At 41.4% G+C, this 17,735-nt stretch overlaps 1 protein-coding gene across 1 annotated transcript; it reads right to left on the bottom strand.

Annotated features, from left to right (window-relative positions):
- Positions 1 to 2,825: 2,825 nt before the first annotated feature.
- Positions 2,826 to 16,741, bottom strand: LOC124130968 (leucine-rich repeat-containing protein 74A-like). Its single transcript, XM_046494021.2, has 12 exons — positions 16,629 to 16,741; positions 14,709 to 14,956; positions 13,265 to 13,458; positions 12,776 to 12,883; positions 12,332 to 12,425; positions 10,892 to 11,023; positions 9,866 to 9,951; positions 8,583 to 8,777; positions 7,879 to 7,974; positions 5,862 to 6,155; positions 4,860 to 4,945; positions 2,826 to 3,495 (listed from the first exon to the last, which is right to left on the bottom strand). The coding sequence occupies exons 2-12, from the start codon at positions 14,944 to 14,946 to the stop codon at positions 3,351 to 3,353; spliced, it is 1,668 nt and encodes a 555-aa protein (XP_046349977.2). The 5' UTR covers positions 14,947 to 14,956; positions 16,629 to 16,741; the 3' UTR covers positions 2,826 to 3,350.
- Positions 16,742 to 17,735: the final 994 nt, after the last annotated feature.

Genomic DNA, 17,735 nt, shown 5'->3' with positions numbered 1-17,735 from the left:
GAACGAAATGTGTGACCTTTCCAATGATACCTTTAAGCCATTTGTGGAAAATACAAAATTTTTAGAGAAGTAGCGGTAGAAACTAACATGTTTCGTTCACTAGTCCTTATAGCCGTCATATAGCTGGAATATTGCTGAGTGCGGTGTTTAACAACCAGCCAACCAACCAACCAACCAACCAATCTTGTGTAGATTCGCTTCTAAGACAGACTCAGGCTGTGTGGGGGCGGTCGGGTAGCCTAGTGGTTAAAGCGTTCGCTCGTCACGCCGAAGACCCGGGTTCGATTCCAGACATGGGTACGGTGTGTGAAGCCCATTTCTGGTGTCCCCCGCCGTGATATTGCTGGAATATTGCTAAAAGCGGCGTAAAACCATACTCACTCACTCACTCAGGCTGTGTGAGTTCAAATTTGAATTATTGTTCAACCTCTCAAAGAAGTTGGTTTTTTTACTGAATGCGTGAGCTTGGTAGATGTTGTTTAGAGTTAATAAATCCTTAATCTATCATTTGATTTATCCTTGTCAATACAGTCTTTCTATTTATGTATTTTGAGACTTCACGTGTATGTTCCCATGGCCGCTCTTTTGACAGTTACGAGTCGGCTCCACTATGGGTGAGACTTTGCTCCTGTGAAGGCGTTGAGTCAAGGGTTAAGCACTGTGGGTGAGACTTTGCTCCTGTGAAGGCGTTGAGTCAAGGGTTAAGCACTGTGGGTGAGACTTTGCTCCTGTGAAGGCGTTGAGTCAAGGGTTAAGCACTATGGGTGAGACTTTGCTCCTGTGAAGGCGTTGAGTCAAGGGTTAAGCACTATGGGTGAGACTTTGCTCCTGTGAAGGCGTTGAGTCAAGGGTTAAGAACTGTGGAATATTGCACCATAGTGACTCTCTAGTGATGTGTAGGGGGCCGTTGGGTAGCCTGGCGGTTAAAGCGATCGCTTGTCACGCCGAAAGCCCGGGTTCGAATCGCCTCATGGGATCAACACGTGAAGCCCATTCCTAGTGTCCACCCCTGTAATATTGGTGGAATATTGTTAAACTCGGCGAAAAAGCATAATTCGCTCATTCACTCACTCATTGTTGAATGTGAGTTACATTCGAAGTCGGAATATTCTCCCCATCCTCCACCCAACACACACACACGCACGCACGCACGCACGCGGACGCCATGTCATTGCTGGAATAGTACTAAAAACGGCGTCCATGCTAATGACAAGGAATACCCACGGGATGTGCTTTTGTAATTAGATCTTATATCAAGCGTAAACGGAGGCAGGGGGTAGTCTGGTGGTTAAAGCGTACGCTTGTCACGCCAAAGGTCCGGGTTTGATTCTCCACGTGGGTAAAGCCCAGAGCTAATGTCCCCCGCTCTGATATTGCTAAAAGCAGCGTAAAAACACACTCACTCACTCACTAAAATGGGGCGGAGGGGTGGCTTGTGGTTAACTGTCCGCTCGTCACGCCAAAGGTCCGGGTTTGATTCCCCACGTGTGTACAATAGGTAAAGCCCATTGCTGGTGTCCCCCGCTCTGATATTGCCGGAGCGGTCGGGTAGCCTAGTGGTTAAAGTGTTCGCTCGTCATGCCGTAGACCAGGGATAGATTCCCACCATGGGTACAATAGGTGAAGCCCATTGGTGGTATTCCCTGCTCTGATATTGCCGGAGCGGCGCGGTCGGGTAGCCTAGTGGTTAAAGCGTTCGCTCGCCACGCCGAAGACCAGGGTTCGATTCCCGACATGGGTACAATGTGTGAAGCCCATTTCTGGTGTCCCCCGCCGTGATATTGCTGGAATATTGCTAAAAGCAGCCAAAACCCATAATCACTCACTCACTCACTCACTCAAGTGTGAAAAACAGCATCTGAAGTGTTGCGATAATATTTTTTGAAGCGTTCATAAAATAGGCATTTGCTGTTGACTTTATTAACGAGCGTGTCACGAGATATGTCGAGAGGCAGTTACCTTGCGGGTTCCGTCGCGCACACCCTTAGAAATATTCTGTGTGAACATGCAGGGAAGGTATGTGAGTCAAATTGTTATCACCACTCAGCACCGCACGTGACATGTTCATGGTTTGCACGTGCAGCACGGACGACCGTTACATCAAAGACCTGCCACATGTCTATCGATTCGAGCCCGGCAGGTGAGACTGACAACATGGCTTTCGCAGAGAAAACTGTTGATTTATGACAAGCAGAAAAAGCAAAACAACAGTTGTCACAATGATAAACAATGTCTGATCTCTTTTTTAAAAATAAACATGTATCTGTTTCTCGAACATCCAGATAATTTGTAAATGTTAAACATCTACGCCAGAGAGTAACCAGTCTCGATTATTCGACGAAACGAATTCCATTGGGTGTCAAAGGCAAACCTGCAGTGTAAATTATATGAATGATAACAGAAAATAGTTGATGACACGAGGTGTTTGCGATAAGTGTTAGCATACCCATCTCTACCGGCATCACGCGCCCTCGCACAAGCAGCAGAAAAACATAAATGTGTGTAGCCTGATGCCGCCCAGCAGTAATGCGACGGCGGCCTGTAAACAAACCAGACAATCAAGTGATCGATGGACCAGAAAATCCAGTGACGCGTTAGCGCTTTTGCTGATTTTTATCTCCATCTTCATGTCTGCTAGTATCATGAGGAGGATGACGCTTTAACGTACGGCTTTCACTTTCTCTAATTCTGTATACAAAGAGAACCTCACACGATTGTCAAACATATCAACGCGAGTCGGAGGCTTGTCGAGGAGTTTTAAATTTTGTTGATAGTGTTGATGTAGTTGATAAAAGACACAAAGGTGGGATTCTATCATCCAAAATTATTCTTCCAACCTTTTCAGTTTGTAAACAGTAATAATCAGTGTCTTGGCTGTAGAAAATTCACCTAACCAGCTTCTGTGGCAGAGAGATTTGTGATGTCATTTGACTGTGACGTCACGTAATGATAACAGCACAATGGTCTGCAAAGCATTTGTGATGCAATTTCAGCAAGTGAAGGATCCTGCGGATGACTGTTTTAGATGATGAAGGTAAGTATTATACTTATATGTCTTAGCATGTGTTACTTACATTACCATTGATCCACATAAAACACACATTTCACTGGTTGTTTCATAGACCTCTTCGACCCGTGAAGATCCGGCGGGTGAGAATAGGCCTTTAGCAACCCATGCTTGCCGTAAAAGGCGACTATGCTTGTCGCAAGGCGACAAACGTCATATAGCTGGAATATTGCTGAGTGCGGTGTTAAACAACAATGAGACAAACAAATCGTAGACCTCTTCAGTTTTCTCCGATGAAAGTTCAATTAACTTGTACGGTGTTTTAGATGTCTTCAAGGCCTCTTTAGAAAGTTCGCATTAAGAACTTTTTCTTCATTAAATCTTTGATTTTGGTCGAAATTCTTCCAATTTCAGTAGATGTAAAATCTTCTTCGGCTATTGCTTCTCGTACCTTTCTCTTGTACTCTCGGTGACCAAACACGAGTTCGCTGAAATGGAAAATGATAATGTAAAACCTCACTCACTCACTCACTCACTCACTCACTCACGCAGTGACAAAATTCATTGGAGTTTTAAACCATCATTGGTGTAACCGGAAGTAGCGTAGGTATTTATTTGAATCGGTCATAAGAATAAGATTCTTAAACACAGATATCCGACTTTTAACTGAATTTACATGGTTTACCATTTCGTACAGGAACAGGACCACATAATCCTGTCATCGTTTCATTATTGGTCTTACGTGTTTACGTCTTCTAGAATACTTTTCGTGTGCCAGTGTTCTGATAATTATATACCTGACAAGTATCTGTCTTAGTTCCATGTTAAATTATAGTAATTACCTTGTTCTCATCGCGTTATGACTGCAAAATTGCCGATGCGATGTAACATTTTAACTCACTCACTCACTTAGTTCCATGTTGGCATGGTGACGATGCATATTGCGGCGTGTGTTAACAGTGTGAGTTGTGGGTGTTGTTTACTCTCAGCAATATTGCAGCTATGTAAGCACGACTTGTGAATAACGCTGTGTGGACCTGACAAGCACGTGGCCGATCGCATGAGCAAAGATCCGCACTATTAGTGTATTATAACATACAATTCGCAAGGTAATACATTGTAACTCAGCACAGTGAATGCGCCTTAGACCACCCCACTGTCCTGGGTGAATAAACGACTGAGTGTTAAACTTCGCATCGGCAATATTTCAGATTTATGCATTCTGAAACAGTCTATGCTTGCCAAAAAAAGCGACTATACTTGTCGTAAGAGGCGAATAACGGGATCGGATGGTCAGACTTGCTGTCTTGGTTGATGCATGTCATCGTATCTCAACTGGATCGATGCTCATGGTGTCTAACAGTGGATTGTCTGGTCCAGACTGGATTATTTACAGACCCCCGTCATATAGCTTGAAGTTTGCTGAATGCAGCGTTAAACAACCTACAAACAAACAACCTACAAACAAACAACCTACACAAACAGACCGCCTCCGTGGTCTGGTGGATATAGCGTCTCCCCGGAGCGCGAAAAAGGTCGGGGTTTGATCCCCGGTCGCGTCATACCAAAAGACGTTGAAAGATGGTACTTCTTGTTACCCTGCCTGTCATTCGGCATCAAGGGGCTAAAACAAACACTGATCAGCTCGGAATATCTCAGTGGGCTAGCACCAAAAAAATCGGCATAAGTCTGGACAGGTACAAGCAGTCAAACACACACGCCCCCACCCCCCTCCCCTCCCCCACCCCCCATCCACCTACCCACACGTGCATGCACGTAGCTATACTAGACTTTTAAGCGCAATCTTAAACGCGACGGTAAACCCTCACCTCCTACACAACCAGCTACTTACCCGTAGTCCACAACTCCGTCGTTGTTGAGGTCCATTTTATTTAGGAGAAGGTGCAGCGCTGCATTTGGGATGGGGATGTTGACTTTCTGAAGGGGAAACAGGCAATTCAGGATACAGTAACCATGATAACGAGTAAAGAAACAACTGTGCTTGATTACACCCGCACACATATCACTTGTGAGCGAATAAAAGGCCGTTGTTGCACCGCTGTTAGAAAATATTACAGAAGTGTCAAGCCGTCCTGATAGAAACAGACCAATAACTGTTTCATACAATGCAAGACAATCCTTGTCTTTATGGTATGAAAAGCCGTTATCAGTGGGTCGCCCAATCGTCGACGACAACACAATTCCATGTGCAGAGTTGCGTCCCGCATGCGACAAAGCGAAGATCGTGGGTTCGAATCCCGGATTTGCCCTGATTGTGTTTGTACGTTTGACAGGACAAAACCCGTGCTCACTGGTTTCATCAAAGTGGTAAACTTCTGAGATCTGCATCATGTCTGACTTTCCCCTGACAGCATGCTGACGCGCCATGAATTGACATAAATAATGTCCAAAGGGGCGTTTAGCCAGACTCACTCACTGATTCACTTTCGATTCTAGTTTGTACAAACTACGGATCCTTAGACCACTGGGCCACCAAACACGCATATATAATGATGCATCTAAATCGTTTTCTAGTGAGTGAGTGAGTGATTGAGTTGGATTTAACGCCGCTTTTTTCAGTATTCTAGTTATATCACGTCGTGACAGCTTTATGTGGGAGGAAAGCCCGAAGTGATGCAGGTCTCAGACGTTTACCACTTCGGTAAAACCCATGAGCACGGGTATGGTGCTGACAAACCTAGAAACATAATCGCGGCGAACCGGGATTTGAACTCACAATCACAGGTTTCTGGCGTGCCCAAGGGGCGCAACTCTGCACAGCGAATCGCAGCGCCTTAGACGAGTGGGCAAATCGTTTTGTAACAGACAAGGAAAGCGATAGGTAATGCCTTACTATAAACCCTTCTTCAAACTCTTGCCTAGTCAGAGTTCCACTTTTATCGGAATCTAAAGTCGTGAACATGTCAAGAATTCGAAAGTTCTGCTGCCTCGCGAACTCAAAGAGGACCGTCATGGGATGTTCCTTCATGAGGTCATCAATGCTCTTCTCAACAAGTTCATCCAGTTCTTCCTGGATGGCGGAGAACTTCAGTTCCTGCCTCAAGACAGGGCCGTGGAGAACCTTCAACTTCCGCGTGGCCTCCAGGGTGGTTTTCAGTTGAATGAACTCTTCTGTGACGCTCTGGGTCTGCATGAATTATAATAGTTATGATAGCATTACACAGTCATTATCACTTTCATTATCCTGCACGCGGTACAACGTAAAACAGGTAACGTAACAAACCGCCGTCAAACACGTATGTCATAAAATATAAGACGTCATCGCCAGTGAATAACTACAAGACAATCAAGTGATAGTCCAACAAATAACACGTGCATCGAATTTGATTGGCTGGTGTGCGAACTTTGACCTTTATATACTGCTTTTCATTCATTCATTCATTCATTCATTGGGGGCACGGGTGGCCCAGTCGTCTAATGCGCCGCAATTCGCTGTGCAGAGTTGCGTCCCTTGGGCACGCCAGAAACCTATGATTGTGGGTTCCAAACCCGGTTCGCCCTGATTATGTTTCTAGGTTTGTCAGCACCATACCCGTGCTCATGGGTTTCACCGAAGTGGTAAACGTCTGAGACCTGCATCACTTCGGGCTTTCCTCCCACATTAAGCTGTCACGCCGCGATATAACTGGAATACTGTTAAAAGAGGCATTAAACGCAACTCATTCATTCATTCATTCGTTGTATGTTACTGACACTGATGAGGTTGTAATCCTAACTGAATAGTATGGTCTTTCATGTATGAAATGCAGTCAGGTAGGTTGCCTGACCTTCGCAACTCAACATTTGAATGTTTATGACATGCTGTCATATGTGCTTGTCTGAGGCCGCCACTGGCTAATCTACAGCTATGACAGTCGTCATGTCATGATGACTAAGACGGCAATAAACATCCAGGATATAGAGGATATTTCATGTGACGAGTGATATATCTCCTTTGCCCCGTCACGAGGTGAGAGAAACATGATATTTCTCGAGACCCATGGAGTATCCTATGCATTATATAGTTTTGTGTTTAAATTATTTAATTACAAATCCAAAACATTGAAACGTAAATTCCCCCCTACCTAACACGGGTCACCACCTCCTGTATTTGCGACTAAAAAAGTAGTCTCGTGTTTAAAAAAACAAAAATATATAAACAAAAGTAACCAAAAATATTTAGGGTCGCGAAAATTCTGTATCATAATATGGATATAATTATATACAAAATCAATTTTAACAAAGACTATTGAAAACTTCGAGACTACTTTTGGAAGCGAATTTTTAAAGAATACACGCTGGTCGAGTAACAAAAATGGCGCTTTGCGAACGAACGGTTAAGTGAGACATTTACAATAAAATTTAAAAAAGAACATTTAAGAATAACAAACGCCATAAATGAACATCTGTCAGTATTTTGCTTTGTCAAGGGGTAAAAAGGATGAGCGAACGCTTTAACCACCAGGCTACCCGACCGCCCCATATATGTAAGATAAGTATATGTCACAAAAAGCTCGGAAAGACGACTATTTTGTTTGCCTGTAGCTTTGCCCGTAGCTTTGATTTCCCAAATAATTCGCAGGTCTCTAGCGATCTATATTTAGTGCGTAGGAACATTATGGTACACATGCGGGAAGGGATGCGGCTCGATGTTTACATTCATTTACATGTACGTATTCTAGGCAATTGTGTAGATATCTCATTAAAAATCATCATGATGGTACGACAAAGGATACAAAATTCGTTGTCATTTCACATCACGATTATTTCTCGTGAAATAACATTTCTTCTTCCACTTTCCTAAAACCTATTCCACTCGGGACAAAAACATGGAAATGGAAGCTGTTTTAATATCCTATAAATATACTTACCCCAAGATCTACATGGCTCACAGTTATAGTTTTGTATTTCTCCAACACTTTAAGAAGGGTGAGAGCTCCAGAGGGGTAGATGCCATTGAGTGGAAGCTGGGGAGATTTAGTGTAACAATAAACATTGATGGCATAATTAATAATAAATCAAGTCTTTGAAAGGCATTTAGTAGTGATACACATAAGGAAGAGAATTTATGGATGTCAGCTTCCTTATTATGAAGAACACAACGTTTCGGAGTATATGCTTACTCCTTCATCAGTTGACCCGTGGAGATCCGGGGTAGAATAGGTCTCCATGCTTGCCGTAAAAGGCGACTATGTTTGTCGTAGGAGGCGACTAACGGGATCGAGTGGTCAGGCTCACTGACATGGTTGATGCATGTAATCGTATCCCAATTGCGTGGATCAATGCTCATAATGTCAATCACTGGATTGTCTGGTCCAGACTTGGTTATTTCCAGACCGCCGTCATAAAGCTGGAGTATTGCTGATTGCGGCGTTAAACAACAAATAAACTTAATTTCTTGAAGATGAAGGTACAGTTAGTCATGTATCGTCTAGATTTTTGTGAAACAATTTGTTTGAATTAATAACAAATGTAATGGTCCTCTTTTTTTAATCTCACAATGAGACATACAACACGTACATGTACTTTAAAACGGAAAAAACCCTGTAAAATGGCTAATTGGCCACTGCCTTACCTTGAGCACCTCCAGTGTTGTGTTTGCGATCAGCCCTTTGAGAAGCTGCGACACACTGAGTTCGCAGATCCTGTTACAAGTTAAATCTAATACCCGTAGGTTACTGTTTGTTTCCAAGGCTTTTCCGAGGGCCAAACATCCTCTCACATTGAATCCATTCCAACCGAGATATATTTCCTCAAGTGTATTGTTGGTCTAGAATAAAAAGAACAAAACCAAAACAAACTTTTAACTTTTATATTTACCAAATCCGTTTGACCTGTCAATGATCTCAGAATATTGGATCCTCAATAAAATTACCGTAAATGGGTTTGAAGAAGAAAATTTTATGTAGCTGTCTATTGATCAGTTGTTTATTTCCGTCATGCAGGTGTAATATACTGGCGCCAGGTATTAATTGCTACCAATCGTCATGTATCAATTTCCATCATGCCCCAGTGTGATTTATGAAAGTTTTCTCATAAAGTGGTGTACGTCATGAAATAACTTCATGTATACTCAGAATATTGTAGAGTCAGTCACCTATACAATATTGGACTGCAAAATATATTTTTTCAAATAATATATATTATCGTTGCGGTGGTTCTGGATATTGCAGAGGTGTCCTTTCTATAGTTGTGTTGAGTATATATTCGAACCAACGGGTGTCATTGTCCTTTCTATAGTTGTGTTGAGTATATATTTGAACCAACAGGTGTCATTGTCCTTTCTATAGTTGTGTTGAGTATATATTCGAACCAACGGGTGTCATTGTCCTTTCTTTAGTTGTGTTGAGTATATATTCGAACCAACGGGTGTCATTATCCTTTCTATAGTTGTGTTGAGTATATATTCGAACCAACGGGTGTCAGTGTCCTTTCTATAGTTGTGTTGAGTATATATTCGAACCAACGGGTGTCATTATCCTTTCTATAGTTGTGTTGAGTATATATTCGAACCAACGGGTGTCAGTGTCCTTTCTATAGTTGTGTTGAGTATATATTCGAACCAACGGGTGTCAGTGTCCTTTCTATAGTTGTGTTGAGTATATATTCGAACCAACGGGTGTCATTGTCCTTTCTATAGTTGTGTTGAGTATATATTCGAACCAACGGGTGTCATTGTCCTTTCTATAGTTGTGTTGAGTATATATTCGAACCAACGGATGTCATTGTCCTTTCTATAGTTGTGTTGAGTATATATTCGAACCAATGGGTGTCAGGTGGTGAAGGTCGTGAGCTTATCTTTACAGAACTATGTGAACCTATTGGTGACGACTGTGTATAAGCCATCATGGATCCTACCTGTAGGCTCTCCCCGATGGCTGCAGCGCCTGCTAACCGGAGATGATTCCAGCTGAGGTCTAACACCCGAAGGCAGTCGTTCTTCACTGCAGGAGAAATATTTCAATTCTTTAAATATTTCAAAGCGCTACGACTTTCCTGTTTTCAATAATGCATGTCAATTAATATTGCATAGAAACCTTAATATAAAGGCGACAAAACCCTTTCCATCATTATAAAAAATCTCTATCAAAAGCTTATGGTTATCTCTGCCAGCAGTCGAGTGATCGATTCCGATAATATCATGAGCATGTGTTTATCAATTACTATCAAATGGTGACGATACCAGGTGTTCGCGAAAAGGTGAGCATGCCCTGTCCCAACTGTGGCAGCCATCACAAACACATGCAAAGGCAACACAACGGGAACACATGGTACAAGTAAAGAAAGTTGCATTGGACGTCTTTTTGGTCACTGATGCCTCATTTTGAAATGTCCTCCACATGTCTACATTAAACGTTTTGAAAGCTTTTCTGAGGCCTTGAATGAAAGTAAAACACAATAATAAATACATTTCTATATTTCAATTGTATGTAAATATCGACAGGACAATTGCTTTAAATAATTATATATTATTCAATATTACACATATCAACTTAACGGTGATTGTGTGTTCATATTTGTTGATCAATTTATATTATGATAGACGCTATGAATAATTATACAAGTAGTAATTGAATGTAAAATTAAATTCCTTTATTCCAGTATTTCGTTGTGGCCATGTACCTGTACGACCGTGAAACTATTTGAAAGCCTTAAAGTCTGAGATGAGAATATGAAGATGATTTTATCATTTTTACTTAACCCTACAAAACACAACAAATAGGTTTGGAATTGCTCTTAATCCCGTCACTAAATCCAGTGAAATTTAATTTTTCGCAATACTGGATATGACAATAATAATCTCAGATAATGATCCTCTGGTAATATAAAGATATTTTGCGCGGGATGCAACGTAAAAAAGATCATTTCATTGTGACATCGTACCTATGCCTTCAGCTAGCACTGATCCACCCTTCTCTCTCATCTCGTTATGACTCAAGTTCATCTCTTTTATCACATTATTTTCTTCCAGTACCTCTTTGAAATATTCAGCATCTTTTTCGGTAAAACCATTTCCTGGAACAAAGAGAACAATTGATTTTGAGTTACTTTATCATATAATTGCTGGTCTATAGATGCCATAAGCCAATCTGATAAACTTGGTATGACGATCTGATAAATATGCAAATGAGATCACCTAGCAGGAGCTACTTTAAGCCCTTATCTGATTGATCATTCAGTTATTGGCTATTATTCTAACATTTCTAAGTTAAGATGGGGTTGCTGGATGCGTGGGTGTTTCTGAAGACAACAATAGCTGCAAATCCAATGACACTATATAAACGGGGCAGCTCACTCAGACATAGATATTCATACGTGGTTTCTTGCACATCGTTTATTTTAAGAATGGCATTATCAGTATGATATACAGATTAATAACATCGTGTGTTTCTGCAACGTAAATATCCTATATTGTAACAACAAGGTGTCATACTCGCCAAAGGCTCGCTTAATACAACCGCCATTCCTAACCTATGATAGTTACGAAACGAACACACTCGGCTTATAATCTCTATATGTGAATTGTCACAGCTGTAGTTGATTCCTTGGGGTTACAAAATCTCAGTTTATTACTGAACGATACAAGGTCGAACAAGATACAGCAACATACCACTGGGATAATATGTTTGAATGATGTGTTCCTTTTCAAGCGGGGGGCACGGGTAGCCCAGTCGTCTAAGGCGCCGCGATTCGCTGTGCAGAGTTGCGTCTCTTGGGCACGCCAGAAACCTATGATTGTGGGTTCGAATCCCGGTTCGCCCCGATTATGTTTCTAGGTTTGTCAGCACCATACCCGTGCTCGTGGGTTTCACCGAAGTAGTAAACGTCTGAGACCTGCATCACTTGGGGCTTTCCTCCCACATTAAGCTGACACGCCGCGATATAACTGGAATACTGTTAACAGCGGCGTTAAACCCAACTCACTCACTCACTCCATTTCAAGCCTAGAGTGACGCGTGTGACCTGGTAATATAAGGCGCAGGGCCTCCTATGCAGAATGTATCTGTCACCTAGCAGGACCCGTTTGGCGTCAGTATCACACCCAGATGGATAATGATTCTTGTTTGTCAGTGATACTTCTTTCCCCAAATGGATAAACATCTAAGGACTGTGTTGTCTTTGATATAACTGTAAAACTGTTTGAAATGACCTTGAGCCACAGAACACTCACTCACTTAAAGATATGCATTTCTGAATCACAAAGGCGGGGATTGCGTAGCAATACATATTTCTCTCTAACTTGGGTTCATCCCAACCACACTAGACATGGAACACTGCCTATTTCAAATTAAATATGTAAAATAAACAAGAACACAAACTAACCTGAAAAGTCCACCTTTTTAATAGTACTGCTTCCTACAAGAACCTCACACAGTTCCTTAGCTCCAAGAGAACCTAACGAGTTGTTGGTAATGCTCTGAAACATGTCATTGATATTAAACTTTAGCCTGACATACAAACATGTCGTTTATACATCCAGGTGTTCCTGCACCCTGTCGTCAATGTTGTTAACTTCGACTGTTCATGTACAGTAATGTGAAATTCCTTTACAAAGTTGAAAAAACATCATTGGTGACACCTTAATTTCGAGTATCTTTATGTGATTTAGGATTTCAACACATCTGTCAGACAGTTTAAAGAAAAGTTAACGATTCACCAGAATATATACTATATCACAATATGGCGACAATACGCTATGTTTAACACTTCTTATTGACCCCTTGTATCACCATAACAACACGATACTCCCCATGGGCCAATACTTACCAACTCCGTTATCTCTCGTTTGTGTGGCAGTATTTGTGAAATGGTTTCAATGCCCTTTGGTTGGAGACTGTTAGAATCCAAGGTCAAAACGTCAATGGAACTATTTTTCTGTAAGTAATCATTGTTAGAATTTAATTGGAATTACAGTAAACTACGGTTATAACGAACTGACGCATATAACGAACTGACGGATATAACGAACTTACTATTTTGGTCCCGACCATTTGCTGTTGTTATGCTGTATATATGCTTATAACGAACTACGGTTATAACGAACTAAAATTAGTAGTCCCTTTGAGTTCGTTATATCCGTTTACTGTATGTCACTGTCACTGTCTCGACGATGACAGATTGTATGTCGATCCTTGCACAACTATGATCGATGCATCAACACTGCAACCAAACCTACCTTTACAATATTCAAGGCAGGTAACATGTCACATATTGATTTCTTGGTAACCATTATTTGTAATGAAATTGAAGACTTACAAGAAGAGCTATGGAAAATGCACGAATGTCTTTTGTTGTGAGCCTTTGGTTTGTTAGTGTCATTGTGCTGGTGAGTAAACTGTCCATGATGTTTTTGTTTGAAATTATCCCCAAGTCTCTGCAGGCAGTCATGTAGGCATTCTGCGATTCGTCCTCTATTCCCTCAGGAATGGCTTCACTGTCAGAATCGTCGTCTGGAATATAACGTTTATGAAAATTGTGTAAGTGGGCGGTACGACAGAACATACTTACCCTCTTCGTGAACACCTGGTGTCAACACTGATTTTCAGTGATCCGTTCATATTTTTTCACCTTTCTATTTCTATTTTGCCTTTTACGCCCCCCTCACCCCCCCCCCCCCCCCCCCCCCCCAAAAAAAAAAAATAAATAAATAAAAAAAATAAATAAATAAATAAAAAATAATAAAAAAAAAAATAATAAAATAAATAAATAAATAAAATAGAATAAAATAAATTAATATATACTTTTTTTAAATAATTAAATAAATAAATAATGGATACTGTTTCGGGAGAAGATCAAGACGTTTGACGTTTACGTTTGGTTTTTACTATTACTCAATGAGTTTTAAAATATTCAGCCATCATGACTATAATGCTAAATACACTGGACCCATTCGTCACCATCGTTTCGGGGATGACGTCCCCATTTCCTCCCCTCTTATCATTAACATAGTCCTGAACGTCTCTCGCACATGCCTGTTATTTGTTTTGACATGTATTTTATTGGTCGTCTGAAATGGAACCAGGATATTTATCATAATAGATTGGGCGACTACATTTCATAACCCGGCTGGCTTCGAATGCGATATGACTTCTGAATGGGAAAGTAGTTTTGGGGTACTAAAATGACAAGCAAGTCATTTGGAAAGTGTTCTATTTACAACGTTAATGTATCTTTTATTTGACATCATGTGTTTATTGTAATGTACTATATTGTTAGATCCGGGGTAGAATATGTCTTTAGCATCCCATGCTTGCCGTAAAAGGCGATTATGTTTGTCGTAAGAGGCGACTAACGGGATCGGGTGGTCCGGTTCGCTGACTTGGTTGATGGATGTCATTGTATCACATTTGCGTAAATCGATTCTCATGATGTCAATCACTGGATTGTCTGGTCCAGACTCGATAATTTACAGACCGCCGTCATATAGCTGGAATATTGTTGAGTTCGGCGTCAAACAACAAACAAAAAGACCGCATGTTGTTTCAGCAAGAGGTGGGCCACGGGTGCCTCATCCGTCATAGCGCTGCAATTTGCCGTGCAGCGTTGCATGTCCTAGCAACCTATGATTGTGGATACGAATCATTACAGTCGGAAAATAGGCGTAGTTTTGACCAGTAGCTATTACAGATAACCGTTTAAGAGAAAATGTCGGCTTCCCGTGGGCCTAGTTTAGAATATCGGATGAGGAAGAGTTACATACCTTTATCGAAGTCGTACTCATCCATATAATCACAATCGAATTGAGATAACCTCATTTTGAAAACACGCTTTGGAAGCGCGGGTGGCTCTTCCTCCTCATCATTAAGTTCTTCCTCCAAGATAACATTCCTCGCTCGGTGTACAATTTGACTCATCGTCTTCTTTTGAGGCAAGGCCAGGCGAAATTGCGTGGCCAATGCTTGAGAGCCGCCGTGTTTTAATGGCCGTAAAACACTCATCTCGTTGTTCCTAGGATGAGATGTAGTTGCAACATAATCATACCTCACAACTATTATCATAATGGTGGAACAAAGTCGTGTGTAACTTAAACATTACGGGGGCGGTCTGGTAGCTTAGTGGTCAAAGCGTTCGCTCGTCACGCTGAAGACCCGGGTTCGATGCCCGACATGGGTACAATGTGTGAAGCCCATTTCTGGTGTCCCCCGCCGTGATATTGCTGGAATATTGCTGAAAGCGGCGTAAAACCATACTCACTCACTTTTACGTCTTTTACTGAAACCTCCACTCCGCTACAAGATTTGTGAGATGAATCATATTAGACTCCAATATTTACAAGGGGTTGGCCCTGTGGGTAAAGCATTCGCCTCTCAGGACGAAGACCCTGGTTCGATTATCTACAGATGTGGTACAACATGTAAAGCCATTGTACGAGTAGACAATTCCTACATAGCGGCGTAACATCCTTCTCGTCCATTCGAGTTCTCAGAGGAATCAGTAAACTGGTTCCGCTGTTGGTTGGCGCAGTAAGGTTAACGCTTTTTTAATAGCGTGTCCTGGTGGAGGTAGACAGGGGTCATGTGAAATGTTGGGGAAAAGCCCACGCATATCACAGTTACTGTTCAAATTATGATTTTATGCCCGCTTTCCCGTGCAATGGTATCCGAGAAACAGAAACTATTTTATCTGTCAATTACAGCGAGTGAGTGAGAATAGTTTCACGCCGCTTTTAGCAATATCTCAGCAATATCACGGCGGGGTACACCAGAAATGGGCTACACACATTATACCCATACGGGGAATCGAACCCGGGTCTTAGGCGTGACGAGCGAACGCTTTAACCACTAGGCTACCCGACCGCCCGTGTCAATTATAGCATGTGACAGAACAGAGTCAATCCGTTGAAATGAATTAAAACTATTATTTTAGATTACCAAGGCGTGTCTGCCCAATGTGGGAACATTTTTGGGGGGTTATGCATATCCTGGACGTTTATTACTTCAGTAAAACCCACAAGTTCCGGGACAGTGCTGGCAGACAACGGATTGTCATCGGGACGAATCGAGTCGAACCGACAACATGGGATGAGAGATTAACTATTGTAATATGAAAGAATCAGGTGATCCTTATTTTCTTTTGAATAATATATATATATATATTATTTTTTATAGTGGACTAGACTTCGGCCAGCGGTATTTCTGAAAACCCACTTTCATTTTTAGGGAAAAACATGACTGTACACTTTATGTTGTATCAGTGTTAGCTGGAAGATTGCACACATGCAATGTCTACGTCTATACCCCCTGCCTTGTAGCACTGATCCCCGTTTCACAAAACGACCGTTGGCTACGACTGTGATCGGACTAAAGCCGTCCTTTTATACTGAAAAAAAAACCCAACGCCAAATGAACTCGAAATCAGAATATGTATTTTTTGTGCTCAAGTCCATCCCCAAACACATCGACTGAAATTCGAGCCCTTATGACGACATTGCTGTTTGATTATCACATGCCTAAATACTAAAAACAACTTAATGTGGTAGGAATGCCGTTGTCACAAACCAAGACCCAAATACAAAAAGTACAGTGTGCTGTGTCTTGTTGATGACGCAGTGTTAAGCACATGTTATCACTTTACATACAACGGTACGGTGGATATTGAAACAAGTAAAATGAAATTTTACCTGTGTTAGTTGTACGTGTGGCGTTCTCCAACCTATGTAATACCCAGCTGAACTGCTCAAGACTCGGCAGCAGGTCATGGACTGATTGGATACGGCCAGGGATTACACTGACCTCCACTCCCCGAGTTACTGCGGGACTGTAATACTCTCAGAGCTTAACTGAACTGAAGGATATAATCGGATTTGACATAATTCCTAATACTAAGGACGTTATACTTATGAGTTACTGAGATTTGTTGAATCTGTTTATGGGAGTGTAAATGGATATGCTGCCTTGTCACTCTCTACAGGAAGTTAAATGTCGATGCCGCAGGGTGCATGGTCTATCGCCTATGTCACCGATAACGACATACAGTCGCATCTAAATGAAGCGACAACCCACGTTTAGCTTTACTCCACTTTCAGCAATATGCCAGCGAAAGGGAAACTGGAGACAGAAATGGACTTCGCATCATGTTTAACGGTGTCGCACCTGCATCAACAGGTTAATTAATTAACCCTAAGGAAACATCACTCTATGTATCACAGTTGTCCTGTTCCAGACGAATTCTGCAGCAAAAGTATTACAAGTCTGCGGTAAAATTACCAAACTTTTGCGCCGAAAACTATATAATTCTGCATAAATTCTGCAGAAAAGACATCACCATCCCCCCTAAAATATTGATGTAAACTATATTTGTTTCAATAACACATTTAATCTCTTGCATTTAGACATTTCGAGACATAACATTTTGCAAATACATCTGCTAGTGTCGGATATTTATGGCTAGGTCAAAACATAGTTTATGTATTCGTAAAATCAGAATGAGAATGATATATTTCAACTTTAATTTTCGTTTCATTGAAGGATTCATATTTAGTGCGTTTAAATCGCATGTTGAATGCTTGGGCATTACTCTAGTGCAAATTCGATTCATTGATTTTCACAATGCTGATTTCTATATGAACTCTACAAACAAATATCTTGATTAATGATACCACATGTGAACACACTGCATGAATCTAGTGGACAGTCGCGATCCCTGGTACGTTCCACATTATTATGATTTACATGTGGAAATTAGCCTGCTGGCACAACGAAACCTAAAAAGAATTACCAAATATGGC

The sequence above is a fragment of the Haliotis rufescens genome, unplaced genomic scaffold (genome assembly GCF_023055435.1).
Source record: "Haliotis rufescens isolate VD_foot unplaced genomic scaffold, xgHalRufe1.0.p SCAF_9, whole genome shotgun sequence".
Taxonomy (NCBI): domain Eukaryota; kingdom Metazoa; phylum Mollusca; class Gastropoda; order Lepetellida; family Haliotidae; genus Haliotis; species Haliotis rufescens.
The sequence above is the reverse complement of the archived record's forward strand: the minus strand, read 5'-3'. Positions and strand labels throughout refer to the sequence as shown.

Excerpts from the sequence above, each read along its gene's own strand:
- LOC124130968 (XM_046494021.2), bottom strand. The coding sequence starts at position 14,946 with ATGAGTGTTTTACGGCCATTAAAACACGGCGGCTCTCAAGCATTGGCC. Across the intron at positions 12,426-12,775 it reads AACGAGAGATAACGGAGTTG|AGCATTACCAACAACTCGTT; the intron begins GTAAGTATTGGC and ends GACATGTTTCAG. Across the intron at positions 4,946-5,861 it reads AGTTTGAAGAAGGGTTTATA|AAAGTCAACATCCCCATCCC; the intron begins GTAAGGCATTAC and ends TTTCCCCTTCAG.